This window comes from Panicum hallii, chromosome 2 (assembly GCF_002211085.1).
Source record: "Panicum hallii strain FIL2 chromosome 2, PHallii_v3.1, whole genome shotgun sequence".
Lineage (NCBI taxonomy): Eukaryota > Viridiplantae > Streptophyta > Magnoliopsida > Poales > Poaceae > Panicum > Panicum hallii.
Window position 1 is genome coordinate 1,805,590 of NC_038043.1, and position 24,492 is coordinate 1,830,081.

The 24,492-nt window shown below is 43.0% G+C and overlaps 2 protein-coding genes and 1 non-coding gene across 3 annotated transcripts; 2 read left to right on the forward strand and 1 right to left on the reverse strand.

Annotated features, from left to right (window-relative positions):
* Positions 1–3,540: 3,540 nt before the first annotated feature.
* LOC112882593 (187-kDa microtubule-associated protein AIR9) lies at positions 3,541–17,904 on the forward strand. Its single transcript, XM_025947677.1, has 38 exons — positions 3,541–3,746; positions 4,044–4,803; positions 4,896–4,961; positions 5,175–5,240; positions 5,352–5,423; positions 5,510–5,575; positions 5,666–5,728; positions 5,882–5,947; positions 6,414–6,513; positions 6,920–7,021; positions 7,448–7,671; positions 8,286–8,400; positions 8,758–8,878; positions 8,997–9,172; positions 9,718–9,850; positions 10,589–10,689; positions 10,782–10,829; positions 10,932–11,116; positions 11,243–11,360; positions 11,951–12,078; positions 12,186–12,354; positions 12,757–12,875; positions 13,040–13,208; positions 13,365–13,449; positions 13,522–13,595; positions 13,700–13,819; positions 14,083–14,269; positions 14,355–14,476; positions 14,562–14,769; positions 14,953–15,026; positions 15,176–15,314; positions 15,391–15,572; positions 16,124–16,279; positions 16,441–16,572; positions 16,685–16,743; positions 17,024–17,056; positions 17,140–17,271; positions 17,369–17,904. Exons 2-38 carry the CDS (start codon positions 4,135–4,137, stop codon positions 17,543–17,545), a joined length of 4,956 nt encoding a protein of 1,651 aa, XP_025803462.1. The 5' UTR covers positions 3,541–3,746; positions 4,044–4,134; the 3' UTR covers positions 17,546–17,904.
* Positions 17,905–18,504: 600 nt separating this feature from the next.
* LOC112882594 (photosystem I reaction center subunit psaK, chloroplastic) lies at positions 18,505–19,224 on the forward strand. The gene is made up of 2 exons (XM_025947678.1): positions 18,505–18,741; positions 18,839–19,224. Exons 1-2 carry the CDS (start codon positions 18,571–18,573, stop codon positions 19,079–19,081), a joined length of 414 nt encoding a protein of 137 aa, XP_025803463.1. The 5' UTR covers positions 18,505–18,570; the 3' UTR covers positions 19,082–19,224.
* A 5,052-nt stretch (positions 19,225–24,276) lies between these two features.
* On the reverse strand, positions 24,277–24,379 carry LOC112883644. The gene has a single exon (XR_003226898.1). It is a non-coding gene; the product is annotated as a U6 spliceosomal RNA (small nuclear RNA).
* Between the last annotated feature and the right edge of the window lie 113 nt (positions 24,380–24,492).

A 24,492-nucleotide genomic window follows, 5' to 3' on the forward strand; every position in this document is an offset into this window, starting at 1 on the left:
GTCAGTCAACTCCTCTGCGCACATCTGAGAGGGATCTTCAGCACCTATGTACTCGAAGCCTACTGTGTGGCATTGTTGGATTGGCTGGAGGCGTTTGAAGAAAGAAAACTTCACAGATGCTCCGGTCACTCCTATTTCTTTATGAGCTGCTATGATGGCAACCAACTCGTCAACTTGGTCCAGGTCTCCTTTGGAGAGTTCGGTGTTCCACTCTGGCCTCACGACAGGGGGTTTGCCGGATTTTTCAGGAAGCTGGGGGGCATGGTTCTCAATGTAGAACTAATGGTTCTTCTATCCAAGAATATTGGAGGGGAATTTGTAGGAAAGGTACCTATCGCCGGCTTATTGTCTAAGCTGGATGCCGGCGCCCACTATAATGGATGGATTTTTCGAGGTGGGCTGCGGCTTTACTCGGAAAAGGAAGCGGAAAAGATCCCAGTGGGGTTCAATTCCAAGGAAAGCTTCGCAAAAATGGATGAAGATGGCAATATGGCAAATTGAATTCGGGTTGAGGTGATGGAACTCAAGCCCGTAGAATAAAGAAGGCCTCGGAAGAAAGGGCAAGAGGGGAGGGCCAAACCCCGTTCGGCAAAATGGCAAAATGTGACGATTTCGTCTACATTTTCCATGGGAAGAGGTTCACGAAAAGAGGGGCGCCAGTTGACAAGATTTTTTTCTTGAAGCAAACCCTCGGAAACAAGTTTCATGAGATCGTTATTGAGCACTTACTGTGAGTCCATTCCCTAGACGGCGGCTGCGACTCCTTTTTCCCATCCTTCTCGTTGGATCTTTTGGGCGCTATTTCTATATCTGCTCGCCACGAGTTGCTCGGGGGCTGCGGAGAAAGGGGCGGAGAGATTTGGCTAGATTGGGGCTTTTTCAAGGGGGTGAAGGCGGAGCTACGGGAGCTCGGGGGCTTGTCAGACCCGGAGCTACGGGACTGTGTACATAACGTAGTTCAAACATGGTTAGGAGATAAGATTTGTCTTATCTCTTATTTATGTTGTTCTCTACTCGTATGAGAGTAGGACTAGTCGGTACAGAAGGAAACTACTCGAGTTGTATTCGGGTACAATTCATTGGCTAGTATTGGACTATGATTCATGTAACTCTGTCCTTCCGGATATATAAGGGAGGGCAGGGACCCCCTCAAAACATAACATCAACACCCAAGGCAATACAAACCACCATACAGGACGTAGGGCATTACACATATCGCGGCCCGAACCTGTCTAAATCTTGTGTTCCTTACACCTTCGAGGTCCTGATCTCGTTGTCTCCTTACCTAAACTTACCACCTCGGGTATACTTCTCGGTGGGCAGCCGGTAAAACACCGACAGCCGCTGCTCCCCCCTCATGCTGCCTGCGCTCCCAGGGTGGCCGCAATCTGTATTGCCGCTCACGAAGGAGGCGGAGGCAGCGAGGCCGGCGGGAGCTGGGATCCGCTGCCGGCACAGGGTTCCGGAGAGGTGAGCCCCTGAGAGATCCCCCGTGGTCACCGTGCTGTTTGTTACGGTGTTACTCTCTCCCCCCTTTCCGAATTTTTGAAGTTTTTGTTCCTGGTCGGGTTTGCTACGGCATTTCCTGAGTGACTGGTGCCCGGTGAGACTGTGGCGTTGGTTCCGCAGGATTTCTCCTCGTTTGGGTCTCGCCATGGTGTCTGGTTCCGTCAGGGACTTCTAAGTTCCACTCCCGCGGAATGCCGGTGAGGTTTATGCGGCCGGTGGGTGGGGTAGAGTTTTAGAGATGTTGGGACTCGATTTTTGAGGAGTGATTTGAGCTTGTATTTGACGCCTCTCGAGTTCATTTGGGATTTTAATCGCCGCGCCGAAGTTTTCTTTGGTCTCGGTTTTGAATTCCAACCAAAACTTGCGGTCAATGCACTGTTGTTTCTCTCTCTCTCCATGTGTAGATTAATTTTGTGCTTATTTCTGGTAAGTTTTAATGTTCTGAGTATATTTTTGTACGGGGCCATGACCATTGACATCATGCTTGCACGGTTCCATCCTTCTGTCCAACCAACAATAACTTCTTCGAGGCGTTGATGTGTTAACAATTCCGTTGGCAGTTTCATACTACACACAACTGTTTGATTACTACAAGTTTGTGGCAGCGGTGGATCTAGACTCTAAAAATTAGGTGTATATGATCTCTAGAAATATATTTTTACTTAACCATATTCTAAATAAAAGTTATTGTAGCTAATTTGAAATATATATTATTTTACAAGCTAAAAATCATTACTTAAACATACATCCCATTATAGCTTCTTAGAAGAAAATCTTGTGTATGATCGTCTAATACTTTATTTATAGGTTTATAGGTGATGTTAGTTGTTACATAGCTAGCATATAAAATATCTATCAATATGATATTTTGGTCCACTATATGATTTAATGCGTTGCAGGATATGTTTTCTAATACTTAGGCAGAATAAGATTTTTTAGCTGAAATAATTTATTATAATCCTACCAAATATGTCGTGCATTGCTATGAGTGATACTGTGAAGCATTTATTAACCATATCAGTTTAAATATCATTATGATAATATTAAATTTCATATTGTTCAAAATTTCTTTCAAATAAAATTTTGACCTCTAGCACTTCTTAACACTTTCATACATACCACCCATCCTCTTTCCTTAAAAAATCTCCTAGCCATTCTTCACGATGCCGGCTGTCGCGACCTTGATATTAGCAATGATGAGGGTACCCACCGTATTAGCATATGTGCTCGTCCTAATACTATGGTCTGATGACCTGCTAATTTACACCTGCTGGTCCGTGGAGCATTCACGGTTCACCCCTGTCCCTACTACCTCTATTAATTAAATTTTAACCATCGAAAGTTAAAATAATATAGCTAGATGCTAGAGCCTTACATTAGCTAGCGAGCTACTGTATTAGCAAGCTGCTGTATTGCACAAGTTAAAATAGCTACAAAATAATACTCCCTGCAGTTCTATTTCATCTTGGTACAATGATGATAAAAAAGAAGAACTTTGTGTATCATCTTATTAATCACGACTCCTCATTTTCGATGTTGTCGTATACTTACACTAATATTTTTTCAAGAGAAATCAATCTGAACGGGAATTGAACGATCATTCATATTATTACCAAGGTATCAATTTAAATAGGACCGTCAAAATAGAATGATTTAATTTTGAAAATAGGACTATCAAAAAAATAGAGAGAATAAAGCTAAATGTCCAAATATGCTTATCTGTGCATTTATTTATCAAATTAAATGCGTTTTTAGGCAAATTTTAGTGTATAATTTCATACTATGAATTTGACAACCGAACTAGATAAGTGTTATAGTGATGAAACTCCTCTAAGTTGCATGACACTCTCCCTTCTCTCTTCTTCCAATAATTCTGCTGTACCAACAAATTTACTGATATGATATAATATTTAATACCTATAAAATTAGAACTATTGTTATATCGATATATCGTTATCTATTATCGAAACTGCTGCCATGAAGTTATTATATGCTCTCTCGATAACACTTAAACATCTCGGGCTCATATCAATCCTCCAGCTTTTAGTGGCAGGCTCGCTCCGTCGCTCGAGCTCGGCTCATTGACAGCCCTGGCTCAGCCGCCCCCGCTCGGGGCCTCAGGTTCCTCCCTCTGTTTCTTGAACCTTTCCCTTCTCTCGGACTCTCTCCTCCCTTGCTCTTCCTTCCCTGGCGGCGACGACTGGGCGAGCGGCGGCGCCAACGAGCGCATCCTCCAGGTATGCCCGCCCCTTCTCTTTCCTTCTGCTGTGCGAGACGGAGCACCCCAAATCCTAACAAAACTATTTGTATTCGGATCTGAATACAGTTACAATATATTACCTACTAACTTCGATTTCGTTTGCAAGAATTATCGGATGTACATGTGTACACCCGTGTCCTATGCTGGGTCCGCCCCTGGTATGTGGTTTGTTGCATAATGTTGGGTGGATGGGCAATAATTCTTCTCCATCACCCTTAAAAAAAATCCATCTTTATGTCACTAACTCAGGTGTTTCTTTTTTTTGGGCAATCAGGTCACTTATGCTTCTATCATTAAGAGATTCTGGGCTTGACTAGGACGCATTTGGGTGGATCTGTTGAGGTTCCCATTATTGTTGGAGGGGAATGGAAACTCCATCAGAGGCTTCAAACTCAAAGGCGGCGGATGCTAAACCAGTGAAGCCACGGCCAGTGGCACCCACTGGTAGGTTCGCGTTGGGGACCGCCTCGTCAATCAAAAAGCATGCTGATGGTGCAGCTTCAGCGGAGGTGGCTGTTTCCCGGTCTTCCATGATGAAGTCTACTTCGTCGGTGAATGCCAGTTCGGTGCAGAGAAGCAGCAGCACAGGAACGGTTGGGAAGCAACAGGGCAGTGGGAGCTCAGTTGTTGCTAAGAAGGCTAGTCCTACGCTGTCGGATGGGGCAAAAAAGAGGAAGCCGGTGTCCGCCACCACTGTCAGCTCAAAGCCGGCAGTGGAAAAGAAATCATCATTGACTGAGAGGGCAACAACAGATTCGGTGAAGAAACCTGCTGTTAAGGCATCCCCAGCTTCAACACTTAAGAAGGTCCAGTCAAAGACAGAGAGCTCCAATGGCAGCAGTGTCAGCACGAGGAGAGTGGCATCCAACATTTCTCTGCAATCACCACGTTCTGTTACAAGCACAGCCACAAAGAAATCGGGTTCTCTGACATCATCATCTGTGCCTAGTCGGAGGAAGAGCTCAACTGCAGATAGCCGTGATTCAAGGTTCATGATGCTGCCACAGGTGGATTTGAAGGCTAGTGATGAAGTGGTTAGTGCTGTTCTTCTGCACTTTTTTAAACAATCCAGATAACAACATGATTTGGTGGTTTGGTCTGTTCAACACCATTTCCCTTACTGTAGAGACTGGATTCAAGAGGTCATAGGGTTCGTAGTCTGAAGCAGTTGAGATTATCACCTGCTCTTGAGGTAAGCTTATCCAGCTTCCTGTCTTCTCTTCTATTTCCTAGTTCTCTCTGCTTTCTGTTCTTTGGTAATAAATGAACAGTATAATGCTGCTGATTTTATGCAAGCTTGCAAGTAGCAAATTCTATGAAGTGTGCATGAAGAAGACAACCTGTATTAGTTATGTCCATGAAATAGCAGAAACTTCTGCTGACCAACATTTTTTTTTGTTTCTAGTTTGTGTATCTGAGGGACAACCTTTTATCGAGTTTGGAGGGCGTTGAGATTCTCAAGGGGGTAAAGGTATTCCTTGAGCTTAATTTTATTGTTTTTCCACCATTTGCCATGCCATATATAGGCTAATCGCTTGTTTGATTCTGAGCTACTAGCTTATGTCTATTGTAACACTTGCAGGTTCTTGATTTGAGCTTTAATGATTTTAAGCTCCCAGGTTTCGAGCCTCTCAGGAATTGCATTGTCCTCCAGGTTTGTGCTATCCCCACCATATTGATTGGGATTGTAGATGGCTTACATGCACTTAACTTTTTTTTTTTGTATACTATACCATGTAGCAACTTTATCTTGCCGGAAATCAAATAAGTTCACTTGCTAGCCTTCCTGAACTTCCTAACTTGGAGGTATGCCACTATTGCCGACTTGATCCTAGCAGTTAATCTTTACTTCCTTCAACATTTAACATCTTCTGCCTATCTCTCTTGCTGCATCAGTTCCTTTCTGTTGCTCAAAACAGGCTAAAGTCACTCTGTATGGCTCATCAGCCTCGACTTCAAGTGAGTATGCTAATTGTTTTTTAATTCTCTCTCTCTCTCTCTCTCTCTCTCTCTCTCCCTCCCTCCCTCCCTCCCTCCCTCTCTATCTTCTTTTTGCCTTGAACATATCAGAATCTTCCATGATGGCATTAACTGGTGTTTCTCTTCATACAGGTGTTAGCGGCTAGCAGAAACAAAATATCAACTTTGAAGGGATTTCCACATCTGCCTTCTCTAGAGGTCTGTTTTCCTATTTGAGTCTCTGTAGTCATGACTCACAAACCATTTACATCCTTATGTTGTTATTGTTGAGCCAGTATTTCCACAAATATATAAATCTCTTTGATACTGGCCTTTAACGACAGGCTATTTATCCACCTATTATGTAGTAAGGTGACACATGAAGACTAAAGCTTACTATCGTTGCTAACAATGCATGGAATTTTGAACGTGGATATTAGGTAGTCTACTGATTAAACTGGATAGTAACTCTGTTGTTCTTGAACTATGATGTTATGGACAACTTATATGCATCAATGGGGCAATTCAAATTATCCATGAGCACAAGTTACCAGTCTTTATGGGGTTCAAACACTTCGAATCATAATTTTCTGTATAAGAGTTATGTAATTGAATCACTAACATTGATATGCCTAGATGCTAGTCTGGTACAGCATGCTCACCTTGGATGTTGAACTGACTGCAGCATTTACGCGTTGAGGAGAATCCACTGCTTGAGATGCCACACTTGGAAGCTGCTTCTATTCTGCTTATTGGTCCTACTTTGAAAAAGTTCAATGACCGAGGTATGTCCATACATCTTGTCACTGTTTGCTTGATTGGCTGATTTTGTAGTGAGAAATATTCATCTTCATGCCCTAACAGCTTTGGGCCATTATGCATATAATCCATTCAGATTGGTACTAGTGGGGATATATCCAGATAATCCAGCTTTTTGTTTGCATAAGAAAGGTTGCACATCATTGTTGTGATTTTTTTTGGAAAGCTGAGAAAAGACAATTTCAATGGCCCATCTGCATATCCATGAGCATGGCATCAGTAATGTCTACTATAAAGCCCTAGCTATCGACAAAATTGCTATTATACTACATGTTCTACTAGAGGCACGCCCTAAGTTGTCTGGTGCATCTCGAATGTCATATCTAATTACTTCTATACATTTCATATTTCTGAAGTGGACATCTGATGCAGATCTGAATCCCAACGAGGCTGAGGTATCAAAGCAATATCCTGCTCATACAGCTATCTGCATTCGCGATGGCTGGGAATTTTGCTCCCCTGAACTTGCTGCTGGTATGATTTACTGGAGAAGAAAGACTGTTTTCTGACATTTTCTTTTTATCATCAAAAGCTCAAGGCTGATCCCGCTATTTCATTACTTCAAAACTGTGTTTTTGGTTAGAATCGTCTTCATTCTAACACAAATGGTTTGAGGAAGGCAGTAGTTAACCAGTTTTTTTCCCTCAATGCATACATACAATTGTGTTGTGAGATAAGAACTTCATGGCCATATAGAGATTAGCAGGCATGCTTCCTGGTTTTTCTTCTTGAAAAGTTACTGGCCGTTGTATTCCTTTACTTTTTTCCATCATGAATCAAAACAGATTGTTGCATGTCAAATCTTGAATTCATTGCATGGACTAAGGTTGTAAATATATGTCTACCTAGTTTCTATGTGTCATTGAGAGTTCTAAGTGCAAAATTATGTTGCCTGGACAGATTCAACATTTTCTTTCCTAGTTGAGCAATGGAAGAATAAGTTGCCTCAAGATTACATGGTGAATAAAGCTTATGTTGACCATCCATTTGAAGAGGATCCATGCCATTGCCATTTTAGCTTCACAAATCTTGGTAGTGAGGGTGAGCTAGTCCTCAAATACCAATGGTTTCTGGGTGGCAAAACACCGACTGATTTTGTGCCTATTCCTGAAGCATTGAGTGAGGTATGATACTCCTTTAAGTGATCTGCATCAGACAAAAATATGCTTTAGACTTTTGTACAGTCATCCATGCCTTCTCTAGTCTCTATGGAATACTTATGGTTTCTATTCGATTTATGGCTGTATCCATCACGATTCCAGTCTGCTTCCTCTATTTTGATCAGCATTGATTGAACGGGGTTTAAATGACAAAATAACCTTGGTATTGCGAGTATTTGCTATGATGGTTAAGGTCAATTGGCCAAGCAGTAAGGCGACTTCTGTCGTTTGATCCCTTGTTCACCAGAAATGCCTAACTGTATTGATTATTACTATTATATATTTATATGTTATTTGGACAAAGGATTCAGACCATAAATCCTATGACATGAAATCGAGACCACATTAATATCTTACAAAATCTTCAGCATCAAGTATGCATCTTATCTCGTTTAATGTCATTTTGGTCTTAACATATACAAAAACTTGTACATGATACTGCCATCATCTGCAAATTAACTTGTACATGATACTGCCATCATCTGCAAATTCTAATTTCCCTGTCATCATTGTCACACCATTTTGCTGTTATGCAACCTTTTTGCCAGCTCTAAACCCTTGCTATATGTAAAAATAAGGTTTACTGGCCAAAGCACGAGGATGTTGGAAGATGTTTGAAAGTTGAATGCACCTCGATACTGAATGGTGCTGAATTTCCGGCCATTTTTGCTGTATCTTTACCTGTTTCTCCAGGTACAGTAAAGTCTCATTTTATTAAGCAGTATTTGTTAAGCCAGATTTGTCAGGCTAGTTGTTTGATCGAGGCCAAGTTTGCATGTAGAATTGTATATAGTAGTATAGCACTATAACTCTCCTATTGTAAAATTATGAAACCCTTTCAGTAGAAGTACTTCGAAAGTTCATTTGCTGTCCCACAATATTTTGGGTTCTTGTTAGGGAGGTGATTTGGCATTCTTATCGGTGGTAATTGATTTACTGTCCTGCTGGCTGCTGCTAGCAGATCACTTAGTATAATCGATGCACCTAATCACTTCGAATCAAAACTGTAAAGTGCTGCTATATGTTCCTTAATCAGTTTTTGTTTACCAGGTACTGGATGTCCAAAGGTCATCAATTTGACAGTCAGCGGTGAACTAGTGGAAGGAAACATACTAACTGGAGTTCCTGAAATTGCCTGGTGTGGTGGGACACCAGGAAAAGGTGTTGCAAGGTTTGTTTACCCTATTTACTCTGTATCTATCTTGGCTAAATGAACAATCTAAATGTTCTCAATTCTAAAAATTTCATGTCTAAGAAAACTGATTTTGTTAATCCTCTTTTGAGTCTAGTTGGTTAAGGCGAAGGTGGAACGATAATGCTGTAGTAATTGAAGGAGCGGAGGGGATGGAATATCAGCTGACAGTTGATGATATCAATTCAAGTTTGGTATTTATGTACACCCCTGTTACAGATGAAGGTGTCAAGGGGGAGCCCCAATGTACAATGACAGATTTTGTAAAGGCTGGTATAGTACTTTGGCCCTGCAATTATCCTATGTTTTCGATAATACTCTTGTACTCTTTTAGTTTTCTTGAATTTCCCCTCTATTAAACTAACATGTATGCTACATATTTGGTTGGGTCAAAAGCTTCTCCTTCATTTGTAAAAGGGTAGCAATGCATTTTAATTTAAGCCAAAAGTAATGGGTTGCTTAAATTGTTTCACGTGCCCATGTGATATATTTTCTCGAAATCCTGCTGACGGAAGAAGTTCCTCCTTTTTCCTAGAAAAGTCTCTAGAAAGTATGTTTTCAATAATATATGTACATTTGTATATACAGCATTGAGCATTGGCAGTTGAAAAGTGGCCGATGATGGTTCATCTGGTTATATTTATCAAATCTTCAATTCTTTATAGAACTGTTTGCTTGTTTCGGTATTTAATGTAATTTTTTATATGGGTACTCATGTCAGTCTCTCAAGAAAGCTGTTCATAAGCCTGTAGGGAACTGTTACCAACATTTATATCCTTTCTTATGTTTATAGCTGTTTGCCTATGACATTGTTTCAGCAACACCATCAGTCAGCAATGTACATGTTCTGGGAGATACTGTTGAAGATAACGTTATCATAGGAAAGGGAAAATACTTTGGTGGCCGAGAGGGACTAAGCAAACTCCAGTGGTTTAGAGAGAAGGAAAATGGGTATGCGCCACTACTTGTCATCTCGAAGTATTGAATAGAGGAAAAACTTATGTGTTGGCTAGAATTTTCGTCTCCAGCAAGCATCAGAGTTCTTAAAATCACTGGCATTTTATGATATACAAGGATAACCTGTTGTGGGCCATTGATAGCACACGTTTCCATGCTTCTTGAAGCATTCATCCTGCTTACACAGTGAAGTATTTCCTATATTTACATAATACTTGAAAAATCTGTAATGGTTGAACAATTACAAGTTAACAACTAAGAACACTTGAACAAATAGTGCAGCTTAATACTTAGATAGAGATATGTCCTTCTGAGACTTTTGTGCTGCCAAAACCTATTCATCTTCATGATTGAAAGGAACCATTCTTATGATTTCACTAGAAATGATTACTTGCAGCAGCTATTGTTGGAGTTGTCCAAACAGATTGGTAGACACAGCAAGCAGTATTTGTGGACTGAACCTTTTTATCTATACGCTTTTAAGGAGCAACTTCTGACAACCAAAGTCAACTTTGGGTCTGCTGAATACTGATTTGTAAACAAAACAGGGGAAACAAAAAAACATCATGTATACAAGTGGACTGGACACCATATAAATAACATGTCATGTAATCTGAACTGCCAGAGAACTAGATGAACACAAGTGCAAAATCATAAGTAATCCATATAACTAAGTCGAATGATTGTGGACACATATTTTGTGCTAATGGGAAATTATTTGTTTGTATGCAGTGAATTTCTTCTTGTGCTGTCAGACAGCATGGAGTATACACTTACTAAGGAGGATGTGGGCAGGCACCTCAAATTTGTATATACCCCTGTCAACCTTGAAGGTCTGTTGAACTGGCACGCATTACCTGTAACATGTCTACTGCTTGTTGGCACAAAATTATTTTGCACTAACATATACTGATTACTTCTCCAGGCCAAGAAGGTGAATCTGCTTGCGCGCTAACAGATGTAGTTAAGAAAGGTACTAATGTAATGTTTGACATTTGTGCCAGTTCTGACATTTTTTCCTTCTGCGATAAGACTGAATATATGTTCAATTGCTTTATGCTCGTCATTTGGTCAGCCCCTCCAAAAGTCTTCAATTTAAAGATTGTTGGGGAAGCAAGGGAAGGAAGCAAGGTATCTGCTAGTGCTACTGTTACAGGTGGAACTGAAGGGTCCAGCAGGGTTCAATGGTACAAGGCATCTTCCTCTGAATTTAGGAATGAACATGAGCTTGAAGCCCTTAGTACATCAAAAGTTTCTAAGGTAAGATCAGCTTCGTTCTCTACTACTATCATTGATGCACTGCTCAAAACTCTAGCCATTTTTGTTTGTTTTATTATGTTTAATGTGATAGAACTGAATTGCAACCTTCTTTCAATTCTAAATTAGACATTCCGCATTCCTCTCGGTGCTGTTGGATATTATATTGTTGCAAAGTTTACACCCATGGCACCTGATGGTGAAATCGGTGAACCAGCCTATGCTATATCAGATGGCGTTGTGGAAAGTAAGTGCATATCTGTCAACCTTATCATTTTTGCTAAAAGGCTTCTATTTAGTGTCCATTCTGGCAATTATGTTTATTATGTTCACATGTCATGGCCATTTGTACTTCCCATTGGTCCACTATCTTCCCACACTCACTGGCTTATTTGTGCTAAAATGCTTTGTTTGAGTGTTCAGGCAATTATGTGTACTATGTTCATATTTCATGGCCATTCATAGTTCTGACCAGTCACTATCTGTGCGCACTTAATGGCAACTATCGGGATTATTTTATCTGAATGACCTAGTAGGGGAGAAATGATAGTGCTTATTCTTCTACTGGAGTATTTCCATAAATTTAGGTGCCAGTAAATTTTCCTTGGATATTTCTGTAGCACCGTTTGAACTGAAATTAAATCAAGACTTAACATTCATGTTTTGCAATATATAGGATAAGTGAAACTCTGAAGATAGATAAAATAATCTGCAATCTTTTTTCTGTAGAAGTGACTTGTAATCCTTTTGTTTTTAGCTGTTAAACCATCATTTGGGTCTGCCAATCGTGCTGCCATTTCTATTTTTAAACAACACCATTACCTTTCCTTGTTGCAGCACTGCCACCAAGTCTGAACTTCTTAACAGTGACTGGCGAATTCTGTGAGGGTCAGATATTAACAGCATCTTATGGGTATATTGGGGGACATGAAGGAAACAGTTTATATAGTTGGCATCTGCATGAGGTATGTTACGTATGTACTGTATTTTCTTGGTTTCCATTCAGTGCTGACTGCTGAGCAGCAGAGCTTGTTCTTTAGCCACTTTGCTTCACTGATATAAAATTTGACAGACTGAAGATGATGAAGGCACTCCAGCTTTGGAGGCTTCTGGTTTGCTACAGTACCATGTTTCAAAGGAAGCTATTGGAAAGTTTGTTTCTTTCAAATGCATACCTATCAGGGATGATGGTATTGTTGGTGAGGCAAGAGCATTCATGGGAAAGGACAGAGTTACTCCAGGTGCTTCTGTTTTCTATATCTGTCTTGAACAATTTCTTTCAAATGGAAGACATCATTCTATGTCATGAAAGAGATCTCTTTATTTGGTTCCTTGGCCTGGATGACAGGACATGCATATTTAGAAACTAACTACTGAATGAACCTGGATTCCCTATGAAAACTCAAAGATGTGAAAAATAAAAGAAATAGAAGAATGATTGCATTGTTAAATTCCTTTGTAGTTTCCTGCTTACTTTCAGCTCTTTTTTGTGTTCAAGAAAAAACTTCAGCTGTTTATTTTTGTACGTATGAATCCATATGTCTTTCCTTGGTTGCTGTTGCGATATGTTCTTGACACCTATGATTGAACAAAAATTCTTCATACATAACAACTTTGTTTCAATTTCTTTGCGCTGCTGATAGGAATGCCAACATTACTTTCTCTTGAAGTAATTGGTGAGGCCATTGAAGGAAAAACTATGGTTGCTTGCAAAAGATATTGGGGAGGAGAAGAAGGGGACACAATGTTCCGCTGGATATTGGTAGGCTGCTCTTATTAAGTACTACTTTTCCTTTTTACTTAGTAGTGTATGTAATTACTAATAACCAGATTATACCTTGACTAATTACATCCCCCATATAAATTCTTCCTAGGTTTCAACTCTTAGGGCACTTTGGACTGAAAGCTTTGTTGTTGTTGTTGTAGGCAAGTTCTGATGGAACCGAGAAAGAAATTGAAGGTGCAACAGGTTCATCGTATACCTTGAAATGTGATGACATTGGCTTCTACATATTTGTCTTGTGCAAGCCTGTTAGAAATGATGGAGTTCATGGTTCTTTGGTGTCCACAGAAATGATTGGTCCTATTATACCAGGTAGATAAGTTGACAACTATTACATATTTGGAAAATATACAATTTTCTTTATTGTGTTGCTTTGTGCACAAGCGCACTCGCATGGGTGACTTAAATTTACACCAAGTAAACGAACTCGTCACATCTTTGATCTTTGTGTAATTTACTTATTTACAGGGCCACCAACATGCCAATCTCTTGAACTAGCTGGCTCTATGGTTGAGGGTGGTCGTTTGACCTTCCATGCTGAGTATACTGGAGGGTGAGATATACACTGGTGTTCCAGGTTATCATTAATATTATATACTTGCTAAATTCTTTCTTCTCATTCTAGTTTGAGGGGAAGTTGCATCCAAGAATGGTTCAGACTACATGGTGATGGTCGCAAGGAAAAGTTGACTGCTGATGGTCAGTTCATAGTCTTCTTAGGACATATGCTATCACACACAACTCCAATATTTTCTGTCCTTTTCTTTTTGCAGAATTAACAGCTAATTGTTTTCTCATAATAGAATGTCTAGATCTTGATCTAGCTGACGTCGATTGCCGGATCGAACTGGTATATACACCTATACGAGAAGACGGATTAGAGGGATCACCTAGGAGTGTTATTTCGGATACCATCTTACCTGGTTCGTGTTTTTTCACAAATTGCCTTATTGTAGTTGTAAAACATGGCTTGTAACTTTGTACTGTTTGCCACAAAAGGCTTATTATTTTTTGCTTGGGGGTAGGATTACTACAATATTGTGGCATAAGCAACCATTTTATGTGATACAGAGATACAAATTCTGTGCTGTGTACATACATGATAAGAATATAAGATAAAAACAATGTGAAACAGTATCCTACTAGTCTATGTATTGACTATATGTTAACACGTCCTTTGATGCAGGGGAGCCCAAGGGTGTCAATCTTATTCTACCTGAGTGTTTCGAGGACAATGAAATTTCTCCCATCAAAACCTACTTTGGTGGCAAGGAAGGCACTGGAAAGTATACATGGTTTCGAAATAAAGAGAAACCTGATAACTTGGAATTTGATCTGATCGCTGCATCTTCAGAAGTTGTTGGAGAAACCTTGTGCGTTCTTTTACTTGCTGTATCAATTTTTTAGTGTTGGATGATTCATATAAGGAAGTAATCCCCTGATGGATTTTGTAAACAGAAAATACAAGCTTTCCTTGGATGATGTTGGTTCCTACCTGTTTCTTTATTGGGTTCCTACACGATATGATGGAAAGACTGGTGACCCGGTGATGGCTATCACTGATGACCCAGTCATGGCAGGTTGCCCCTTAATATGTTCCTGCTTGACATTTTTGTATGTTTTTGCACTGCATCCAGATCCTAACTCTTTTCATAATACATGCAGCTTTTCCGTCTGTTTCGGATGTTCACTTGGAGCAGAAAAATTCAGACGTATATTGTGGACTAGGAATCTATTATGGTGGATATGAGGGATCAAGCTTGTATAGGTGGTACAGGGAATCTAGTGATGGAACCAGAATTCATATAGATGATGCTGATTCAGTCACATATGAAGTGACGGATGCAGATTACAGCTTCCGCCTATTGTTTGGGTAAACCACTTAGTCTATGTTGATATTGTATTTACACACTTTTTATATGACTCAGTTGCATTGCCATATTCCATAGTAGTAAGGTAAAACAATCAATATATGCACTAGTTTACAATGAATACTACATAAAACAGTAGAACATTCTAACAGGATGACTTAATAAGCGATTTTGTCATTTGGCAGATATACTCCTGTTCGCTCAGATGGGATAACTGGTGAAGAAAAGCTGTCTGAACCATCTGATGTAATTTTGCCAGGCAAGTCTCTGAACCTATTGGATGTTGCTTTATGTGACCCCCACCATGCTTACAGCTCTATACCCCAACATAACTTCTCTGGCCCTGGGCCGTCCCACATCTTTGCAGTTTTGTGTAACCACATGTATTCCTTATCAATTTCCTTTCAGAACCACTCAAAATTGAGACACTTGTTTTCAAGGGAAATCAGGTTGAGAGAGAAACACTAACTGTTATTGAACAAATTCCAAGCAGTGAGGTCCAACAACATATATGGAATAACTATAAGAACGAGATGAAATATCAATGGTAAGAAGCAAATCTCCCTCCCTCCCTTACTTTGCTTAATGTGTATGTAGCACTTACTGTGGATCTCTGGACGCAGGTTTGTTTCCAGTGGATCAGGAGAGAATCAGTCTTTTGAACCATTGGCAACCCAGTGCTCTCGCTCATACAAAGTACGCTTTGAGGATATTGGTCGTTGCCTGAAATGCGAATGCTTTGTTACTGATGTATTTGGACGATCTAGTGAGCTGGTATCTGCTGTGACTGCTCCTATTTTGCCAGGTCTTTTGTTTTCCACCTATACCTCGTTTTTCTTAATACTAATATAGCTTGCATTTTACAACTCATGAAAATTTATTTCTGTAGCAAGCAAAGATTCTACTTTCATAAAGCATTTTACAATTTATGAAAGTTACTTTTCTAGACCAGTATGATTTGGATTTTAAAGAAGTATGACCGACTCCAAATAGGATCTGTTCTAGGCTGATACCACTGCATCGTTGACTACCTGTTGGGGTTTGGGATGCGTTGTATTTTTGTTAGTCCAATATTTGTAGGTCTTGTCATCTTCATCGAAGTTCTTGTTACTCTGGCACTTTATTTTGAGCTTCGATTTTTTTTGTTAGTTCAGCGTATACATGCTTCTGTCATATTTCTTGATGAATTTGATCATACTGCACACTAAAGAAAACACTCTTGGCTTAGCGTCTATGCATTGTTGAACTCTTACTTGAAAGTCAAATTACATTGGTTACAGTGTTTGCCACTACGTTTTATTAAAGAATGATGGAATATGCATTATCATTAAACAGTTTGATATTTGGTTTTAATAGGAAGGCCTAAAATTGAAAAACTGGAGATTGAAGGAAGAGGTTTTCATACTAACCTATATGCTGTTCGGGGTATCTATAGCGGAGGCAAAGAAGGCAAGAGTAAAATACAATGGCTGAGATCGATGGTCGGAAGTCCTGATCTCATCTCTATACCTGGTATGATTTTGCTGTAAATCTATAATGCTAGGGATGTGTATACACTTTAACTGTATTGTAATGTTTAACTTTTAATGTGCATGAATGTTTGCCCAATTTTTGGTGCTTGTATGCAATATCCATGCACTCCGAAGTTAATATAACTGAACTAACTTGTCCAGGCGAAATTGGAAGAATGTATGAAGCTAATGTTGACGATGTCGGGTATAGACTTGTTGCAATTTATACACCTGTGAGAGAGGATGGAGTTGAGGGGCAACCTATTTCAGTTTCAACAGAGCCGATTGCAGTTGGTACAGTCAAATCACCTACCATACCGTTTCCTGTTCATGTTCATTTATTGTTGATTCCTGCAATTTTATCTGGTTTTAAGCAGCACTAAGTACTACTGCTGTCATCTTGCAGAACCTGAAATTTACAAGGAAGTGAAACAGAAGCTGGATGATGGTTCAGTGAAATTTGAGGTGACACTGATTTAATTTATAATGGTGTTATTTGCTGGTATTTTAGAGCCATCATAGTGAGCTACTTGCACTGCTGTTGGCTGTTGCTGAGAATGAGCGTTTCTTAGTCGGCTATTTCCCCTCCAAAACCTAGTGCTGATAAACTCCACAGCAGAGTGACCATTTCTTTGAAAAGCAGCAATTTCAAGCCTAACACCGCCCAATTTGTGCTGTTTCCACAACAGTTCTGTACCTATCAGTTATCTTCAATGTAATTTATTCTTTGTTTCTGCCTGAACAGGTTCTGTGTGACAAGGACCGAACACCCAAAAAGGTACGCCATGCCATAACCTGCATGCTCACCCTGGACTTCAGCTATTCCTAACAACTAACGATTCCATTTTGCAAACACAACAGGCTCAAGTAATGGGACATTTGGAGCGTAGAGTTTTGGAAGTCAACCGAAAGAGGATTAAAGTAGTAAAGCCTGGATCCAAGACATCATTCCCGACTACTGAAGTACGAGGAACATATGCTCCACCTTTCCATGTGAGTTCTTCACGTGACTACTATGAATCTATTACAGGTAGATATCTTCTCGACTTTTCGATGTAGAGATGACGGTAAAAATTAATTGATCTTGCAGGTTGAGCTGTATCGCAATGATCAGCACCGCTTCAAGATTGTGGTCGATGGTGAGAGCGAAGTCGACCTGATGGTGCAGACGCGGCACATGCGGGACGTCATCATCCTCACGATCAGAGGCCTCGCCCAGAAGTTCAACAGCACCTCCCTCAACACGCTTCTCAAGATCGAGGCATGAGGGAGGAATAGGGATACCTGCCTGAAACACCTGACAGTGTGAAACCAACTAGTACTAGGGAAGCCGTTCCATATTACAGTTGCCGGTTAGAGTGCGTGTATTTAGTAGGATTTGAAGCGTGGCAGATTGTGTGTGTGGGTGTGGGATGGCTGTGCGTGTTGCGTTACAGGTTTTTGCTGGTTGATTTATCAAATCAGGAGCAGCATCAGCTGGTTGCTCCTCTGACTCGTCATGAAATGTACATAGGAGTGTCTAGAGTGAGAGAGTGGTGCTGCTTGGTGCTGTATTTATGCACAGGTTGTGTTCGTCAACTGCCATTTCTGACGCTAAGCATGTTGATGAGGTGGTTTTGCTAAATTTTTCTCGTGGTCGCCGGCTTTGCGTGTGTGTACGCATAAAATTTAGTTGGTCCAATGCTGGTCAGAGTGCCTGCACACTTTTTTTCTGTACGTGCAATAGTACTCTACGAAGCTGTATTTGCATACGTGTTACGCTGCGAATGTAAACTCATCTGTTCATAGGAAAAAGAAAACCATCGGTCACGCGAATTTGTGCCGGCCAATGCGAGGTTGTACTGGTTTTGTTTGATGCAGTACTACTTGGTAAAGCCGGGCTTATTTTCTGTGGATCGTAATGTTTACAACAATTCGTGTTCCATCATTTCCTTGTGTCTTCCTTTCGCTCGCACACTGACGGTATCTTCACCAAGCTTGTTGACGACCAGCTCACCAGCACCTGCAAAGCCTGTACCTCTCAGCCTCTCAGGGTCAGGCCTCAGCAAGCAATGTGCGAGCAGTATCTTATCCAATCCCACGTGGCAGCTCCCCTACTCTTACCAGGGCGCGCCACGTCAGAGCCGAGGATCCGGAACCTATCCGCGAGTGGCCGCTGCCGGCCACAAGCTGCCCCTGTGGCTCCCATGTCCCATCTCCCGTGTCCAAGCTTTAAGACACGCGCACTCCACAACCGCCACGCCTGAAGTACCACACGTTCAGCTCGGGCAGTAGAGCAGCACAGACGTCGCCATGGCCTCCCAGCTCTCCGCCGCCGCGTCCATGTCCGCCGCCGTGCCGCAGTTCCACGGCCTCCGGAGCTACGCCTCGCCCCGGTCCGTGGCGGCGCTGCCGCCGGTGAGGGCCGGCAGGAAGCGGGCCCAGGGCATCCGGTGCGACTACATCGGCTCGGCCACCAACCAGGTAATACCAACCAATCCTGATGAGCTAGCCTTCGCTTTAAATGAAAATTTTGTTGCTGGTTACATTCGACTAACTAATGGTCGGGGATCGATGCCAGATCATGGTGCTGTCGACGACGCTGATGCTGTTCGCGGGGCGGTTCGGGCTGGCGCCGTCGGCGAACCGGAAGGCGACGGCGGGGCTGAAGCTGGAGTCCCGCGACTCGGGCCTGCAGACCGGCGACCCCGCCGGGTTCACGCTCGCCGACACGCTGGCCTGCGGCGCCGTCGGCCACATCATCGGCGTCGGCATCGTGCTCGGGCTCAAGAACACCGGCGCGCTCGACCAGATCATCGGCTAGGTCTATTCACTCGTCACTCGCGCCGCCGGGCGGTGACTATGTAACCTGCGTGTGTACATCGACTGTGCGCTCATGCATCTCGTTCCAATGGACATAGCTTGTTTCTCCTTTTGGCCCCAGAGCTATCAGGTTCAGTACGTTCTTGACATTCTTCCGGAGCCAGTTTACAGAATTTTCAAACAGAGCATCCCTTTGTTGATCTACCAGTTTCCGGCGTACAAATTTTGCTGGAACAACCACCGCCAAAAGAAACGAAGAAGATTACCAATGGGGAAAAAAACTAAAACCAAAGAGAGTAAAAGATACAACCCAATCCGAACAAAGAACAAATAAGTCACGAAAATTAGAAAGGAGAAGATGTTGTGTGGAAGACAGTCGAGGAGTCAGAGTTGGATTGATAAGTCACCATAACAATCCGCCATCGACACGGACAGTATGACTGGGCGTCAGTGCGATTATCATCACCCTCCTCGCTGTCTCTCCCACAAATATTTCTCAACGAGACCTCCCTGTGATCTGCTAGTCGACCTCCACCAGAAAAATTTTGGTAGAACAACAAACTTAACAGACACAAAAAAGGGAACATTCCTGGTGAAAAAAAGAAACTGAAGGGTGCAGGAAAGATGAAGACCAAGCAAAAGAACAAATAATGCAAAAGCAAACTTCAAGGAAAAAAAAAGTCAGAAAGGAGCAGACGAGGAGTCAGAGTTGGAAATATAGATTGCGAGGGCCGAGGAGCGTGAACCACGGAGCGGCAGGGCGCTGCCGGCAGGCGGCTGCCGCTCTGGGCGAGGCTGCGCCCGCGACACGCGAACGCGCCCCGGCGAGGCGGCGTCACGGTGAGGGGCGCTGCCGGCCTGCCGCGCAACCGCGCTGGGCGAGGGCAGCAAGGGGCGAGCGGCGAGCGGCGAGCCGGCAAGGGCGCTGGGCTGAGGCTGGGGGCGAGCGCCGGTGAGCTGGCTGCGGGGCGCCGTGTTCGGCTCGGCCGCGGCCAGCCGCCAGCGGCCGGGTGCGGACGGGGGTCGGGGATGGGGACCGGGGAAGCGGCCAGGAGAGGTCTGGGCGAGTGGGTGTGGCGGCTGGGCGGTGGAGGATGAGGTGTAGGTGGCTGCTCTCGTTGCGGGCTGGGAGAATTGGAATGGACCTTTGGACCTTGGCTGCTGTGTTTGGTTGGGCTCCGGCGCTCCGGCTCTAGTACTGTAGACCACTGCAGCGGGGTCAGGAGCTCCACCGGCTTGTTCTGTCCCCTGGGTAAAAACAAGCGGAGCAGGAGCTGTTTTTCTTACCGCTACATAGCGAAACAGCAACACACTAACGAAAGAGCTCAATCTGACGGGAGAGGAGCCCCACCAAAAAGGCTCTAATACTGGGCTCTTAGGTAAACGTCAGATAGTTCGGAAATTTTGGGTACCGGTGGTGTATACTCGAATTTTTCAAATTAAATTCGGATTTTTAAAAACATACCCGAAATAAAAATCGGGTATTTTGGGATCAGGTTCCAGTATTTCAGGATTAGAAAATTAAGACACGGACAGTATGACTGGGCGTCAGGGCGATTATCATCACCCTCATCGATGTCACACCATAAATATTTCTTAATCTTAACAATTAATAACATCAAGACAAATAAAGGCCACGAGAAACAAAAAACCCACCGCCAAAGTGCAGAACACCAGCTTTACGCGGTAGGCTGTTTTTTTATATTAACTCTAAAATTGATTTGCAGTGGCGGTGACGCCACCACCAGCCCATAAAAATATTTTTTAATTTTATTCCGAAAATTTATTTAAATCTTTACCTATAGCAAAATAAATAAACGAAAGTAAACTGAGACACTATGGTTATTGTCAACTATAGATAAAAAAATATATCAAGTATATTTTAGTGTATATAAAGGTTAAGATTATGAAATATCAAAATATGACTTGAGTTGTATGAGATACTACGTAGTCATAGCTATATATAGGGTATAACTATCAAATGATTTGATTCTAAGAAATCTTAAATAAAGAATGTATAAAATATAAAATTTTAAAATTTTAGATCTTACCACTACAACTTTTGATATGGAGCTACTCTATATCTGAGGTTGTTTGGAAAAAAAATCAAAACTTCTAGATTTAAAAATTAGAGAAATTACAATAACCATGCTTCATTTGTAGGAGCGGATTATTTTTGATCTACTTAGAAAAAACGGAAAATTTCGATGAATGGATTCTGAAGTAGCGGCACCCTTTGTGCTCATCTTGCACTGAAGATTTTGCTCCAAAATAAAGGAGGTGCTCAAGGGCCATTACTTAGGCTGGTGCCAATGGGGGCGGTACCGCCCCCCTGTCGGCCCGGCTTAGGCAGGAGCGAGGCGAGAGGCGGGCGGGAGGGAGAGAGAAGGCAGGAGCAATCCCGCCCGCGTTGGCAGGCGCGCGGGGGCCGGAGGCGGGCGGTAGCGAGACGGTGCGCTGGTGTCGGCGTGCGCGGGCGAGAGGAAATGACGTGGCGCGTTTTGATTGGTCCACGCGGACTATCCGTTGAACTAGCCGTTATTTGACCGTTTGAACACCAAAAAATTCGAAAAAAATTACAAAAAGTCCCAAATTTCATCTCCAACCCCCTATAAATACCCCACCCGGTTTTCACTCCTTCCAAACCATGACCGGTTGGTCTCCAGATTTCCACACCTTCACCGATCTCTTACAGTCCGACGGGTCACAAGCATCTCTCTAAGATGACCCTTCTCCGATGCATCGCTGCTCCGATGTCAATTCTTCGCCGCAACCCCGGGCATTATTCCCCCCTGCTGCACCTCCGGCTCCGGGGGCACCTCCACCGCCATATCATTATCCGTACGGTCCATACTCATACCCACCACCTCCATATGCTCCACCTCCAGGCACAAGGAACGGGACTGAAGGTCTGTACCCACCACCTTCGTACGCTCCACCTCCATACGCTCCACCTCCATATGGTTCATACCCACCACCTCCGCGCGCGGCACCCACGGTTCCAAGCTCCGTCTCCGTTGAGTCTCAAAATGAAGGAGCGGGAGCGACTGAACCAAAGCGTCCAAAGAGACTTGACTGGACGATTGCGGAGGAGGAAAATTGGTAATTTAATTAGTGTTCATGTATTTAAATATCGTGTTTTTTCAAATAACTAACAATATGTTCGGGCTAGGTACATGCTTGGGTTTATCACACGAATGACTCTATCACCGGCAACAACCAGACCGGTTTGAGTTTTTGGGGCCAAATAGCGGAGACCTTCAACTCTATCGCGGAGCCGTCCCGTCGTCACACCGCGAAGCAACTGACGGATCATTGGAACGTGTGCAACCGCGAGGTGGCTCTGTTTAATGAATACTACATCCAAGAAGAAAGAGTATGTCAGAATGGAGCAAATGATGCAATGGTCATGGAGGGGGCAATGGCGAGGTACGAGAACGACCCGAAAGTGACGACAGCATTCAAGCGCCATCATCGGTGGAGAGCTGTTCGCCACGAACCCAAGTGGGCAGCGAAACATGATCCTGGCAGTGGATCCGATGTGAGTAGCAAGAGAACCCGCCTCGGAGTTTCGGGTGAGTACAGCTCCGGCAGAATAGAAGACACCGAGCAGGATATTGAGACTCGTCCAATAGACCGTGATAGGGCCATGGCGGCTAAGCGGAAGGAGAAGGCTAAGGGGAAGGAGAAGAGAAAGGAATCCTCATAAAGCAGTGCAGTAGCAAGTAAAGCATTTGCAATGAAGAATATATGGGGTGGTTTAGTGAAGGCTAAACTGTTCAAGCGATGGAGCGTAATGAAGTCCCGATCAACTGCAGATATAGACGAAGCAGAAAAACGTACTCATTTCAAGACCGTCAAGATGGTGGAAAAAGAGCTTGGACTAGACGAGAATTCGGAGGATTAGAATTTTCTTTTAATTATTATGTATTTTTGCTATTTTTAATTGCGATGTAATTTTCTTTTTTAATTATGATGTAATCGGTAATTTTTTTAGTTGAATAAAATTAGTTTATTGAATTATTTTGCGTACGCGAATAAAAGAGTGTGAAATAATTAAATCTGGAAAAGAAAAGCTGACGTGGAGGAGAGACAAGTGAGAGCTAATCTGTGCATTGGAGGGGTGGGGTGAGAGTGAGGTTGAGAGATATCTCCCGCCGCATTGGAGTCAGCCTTATGAGCAACGTGCGGGGCTTCCGGTGGGCCCATTTCGCGCGTTCTGAAGCCGAAGATGCCAAGGCATTCTGGAATAATCTGGAGTGGTTGGCAGCCGCGGCGTGCCGCCGGATCATGCAGGCGACGGTCAGGATCCATCCATCTTTACCCACAAGGGCGAAGCCAGAAACTACGGCCATCGGGATCATCATCGCGGGCTCGCGGCCGTCGTGGTAGGGTCAGTAGTGCTCTCTGGAGGCATTAAAAGGTGGCAGCCCGTCGTGGCCGATGCGTGTCCGCGTGGAAGCATCTGAATGACGCATGCTTACTCGTGCTAGGAATCGATTCCCAACTCTTTCCTTTTTTAAAAAAGAGAGACGGCCATGAAAAGAGGTTTGGGTGTATTTTTAGTGTATGAGAAATTACACGTGTCGAACAAAATCAGGGAACGTGCTTGTACAAAAACATAGGAGCCGCTTTGCTGGTTGCTGCAACAAAATGGCTAACTGAAAAAAAATGATCAATTTTAGGTAGGCGTATCACAGGCAAGAGCTTAGCTGCGTCATGGCAGAATAGTATTCCTAGCTACGTGCATGAGCAATGAGCACCTTACCCGCTAATTGGGACAGAGCAGTGGTACACGATGATCGCTACCAAAAAGGGATCGCTAACTGTGATGCAGAACTTCCACCCGATCGAGGGCTCAAGTGCAAGTAGCAGCAGATGATTGTAGCTCCAGCCTCTAAGAAGCATCCGAGGATCAAATTGTGAACAGAATCGTGCCTCAAGGGCAGAAAAGAGACGCCCTGGTGGCATGCCTGATGGAGTGGACAACATCCAATGGTCGAAACGAAAACATAACGGATACACCTGTAAGACAGAGTAAGAAGCAAGGGCCTAACAGCAAACAAAAAAGTTCCGGGGTCAAAACTCGAGGACGAAATCGTGAAGAAAACGTTGAGCGGGAGGGCCAAGGAGAGTCCCGAGGGCATATCTGCAAGAGAAACCGGAAGCGCCGGGGACCAGTGCGCAAATTCTCAAAAAAATTTGGACCATTTCTCGATTTGTGCGTGTCATCCTTGCGCAGGGGCCATGCTAATCTTCTCTGTATCGTTCCAATTTTATCGGATGTCTCCGAAGAGACAACTCGGTTGGAGCGCTCTGGATTATAAGTTGCGCAGGCTATCCGTGGGTGGCCGAGGTGGGACTAAACGTTGGCTTGCTTCTCCGCAGGCCGCACGACTGCTGTATGGGCTT

Bases quoted from the DNA above. Each gene is read 5' to 3' on its own strand.
- LOC112882593 (XM_025947677.1), top strand. From the start codon at position 4,135: ATGGAAACTCCATCAGAGGCTTCAAACTCAAAGGCGGCGGATGCTAAA. The intron at 7,022-7,447 runs GTATGATTTACT...TTGCCTGGACAG, and splicing joins CTCCCCTGAACTTGCTGCTG to ATTCAACATTTTCTTTCCTA. The intron at 14,270-14,354 runs GTGCGTTCTTTT...TTTTGTAAACAG, and splicing joins GAAGTTGTTGGAGAAACCTT to AAAATACAAGCTTTCCTTGG.
- LOC112882594 (XM_025947678.1), top strand. From the start codon at position 18,571: ATGGCCTCCCAGCTCTCCGCCGCCGCGTCCATGTCCGCCGCCGTGCCG. The intron at 18,742-18,838 runs GTAATACCAACC...GATCGATGCCAG, and splicing joins TCGGCTCGGCCACCAACCAG to ATCATGGTGCTGTCGACGAC.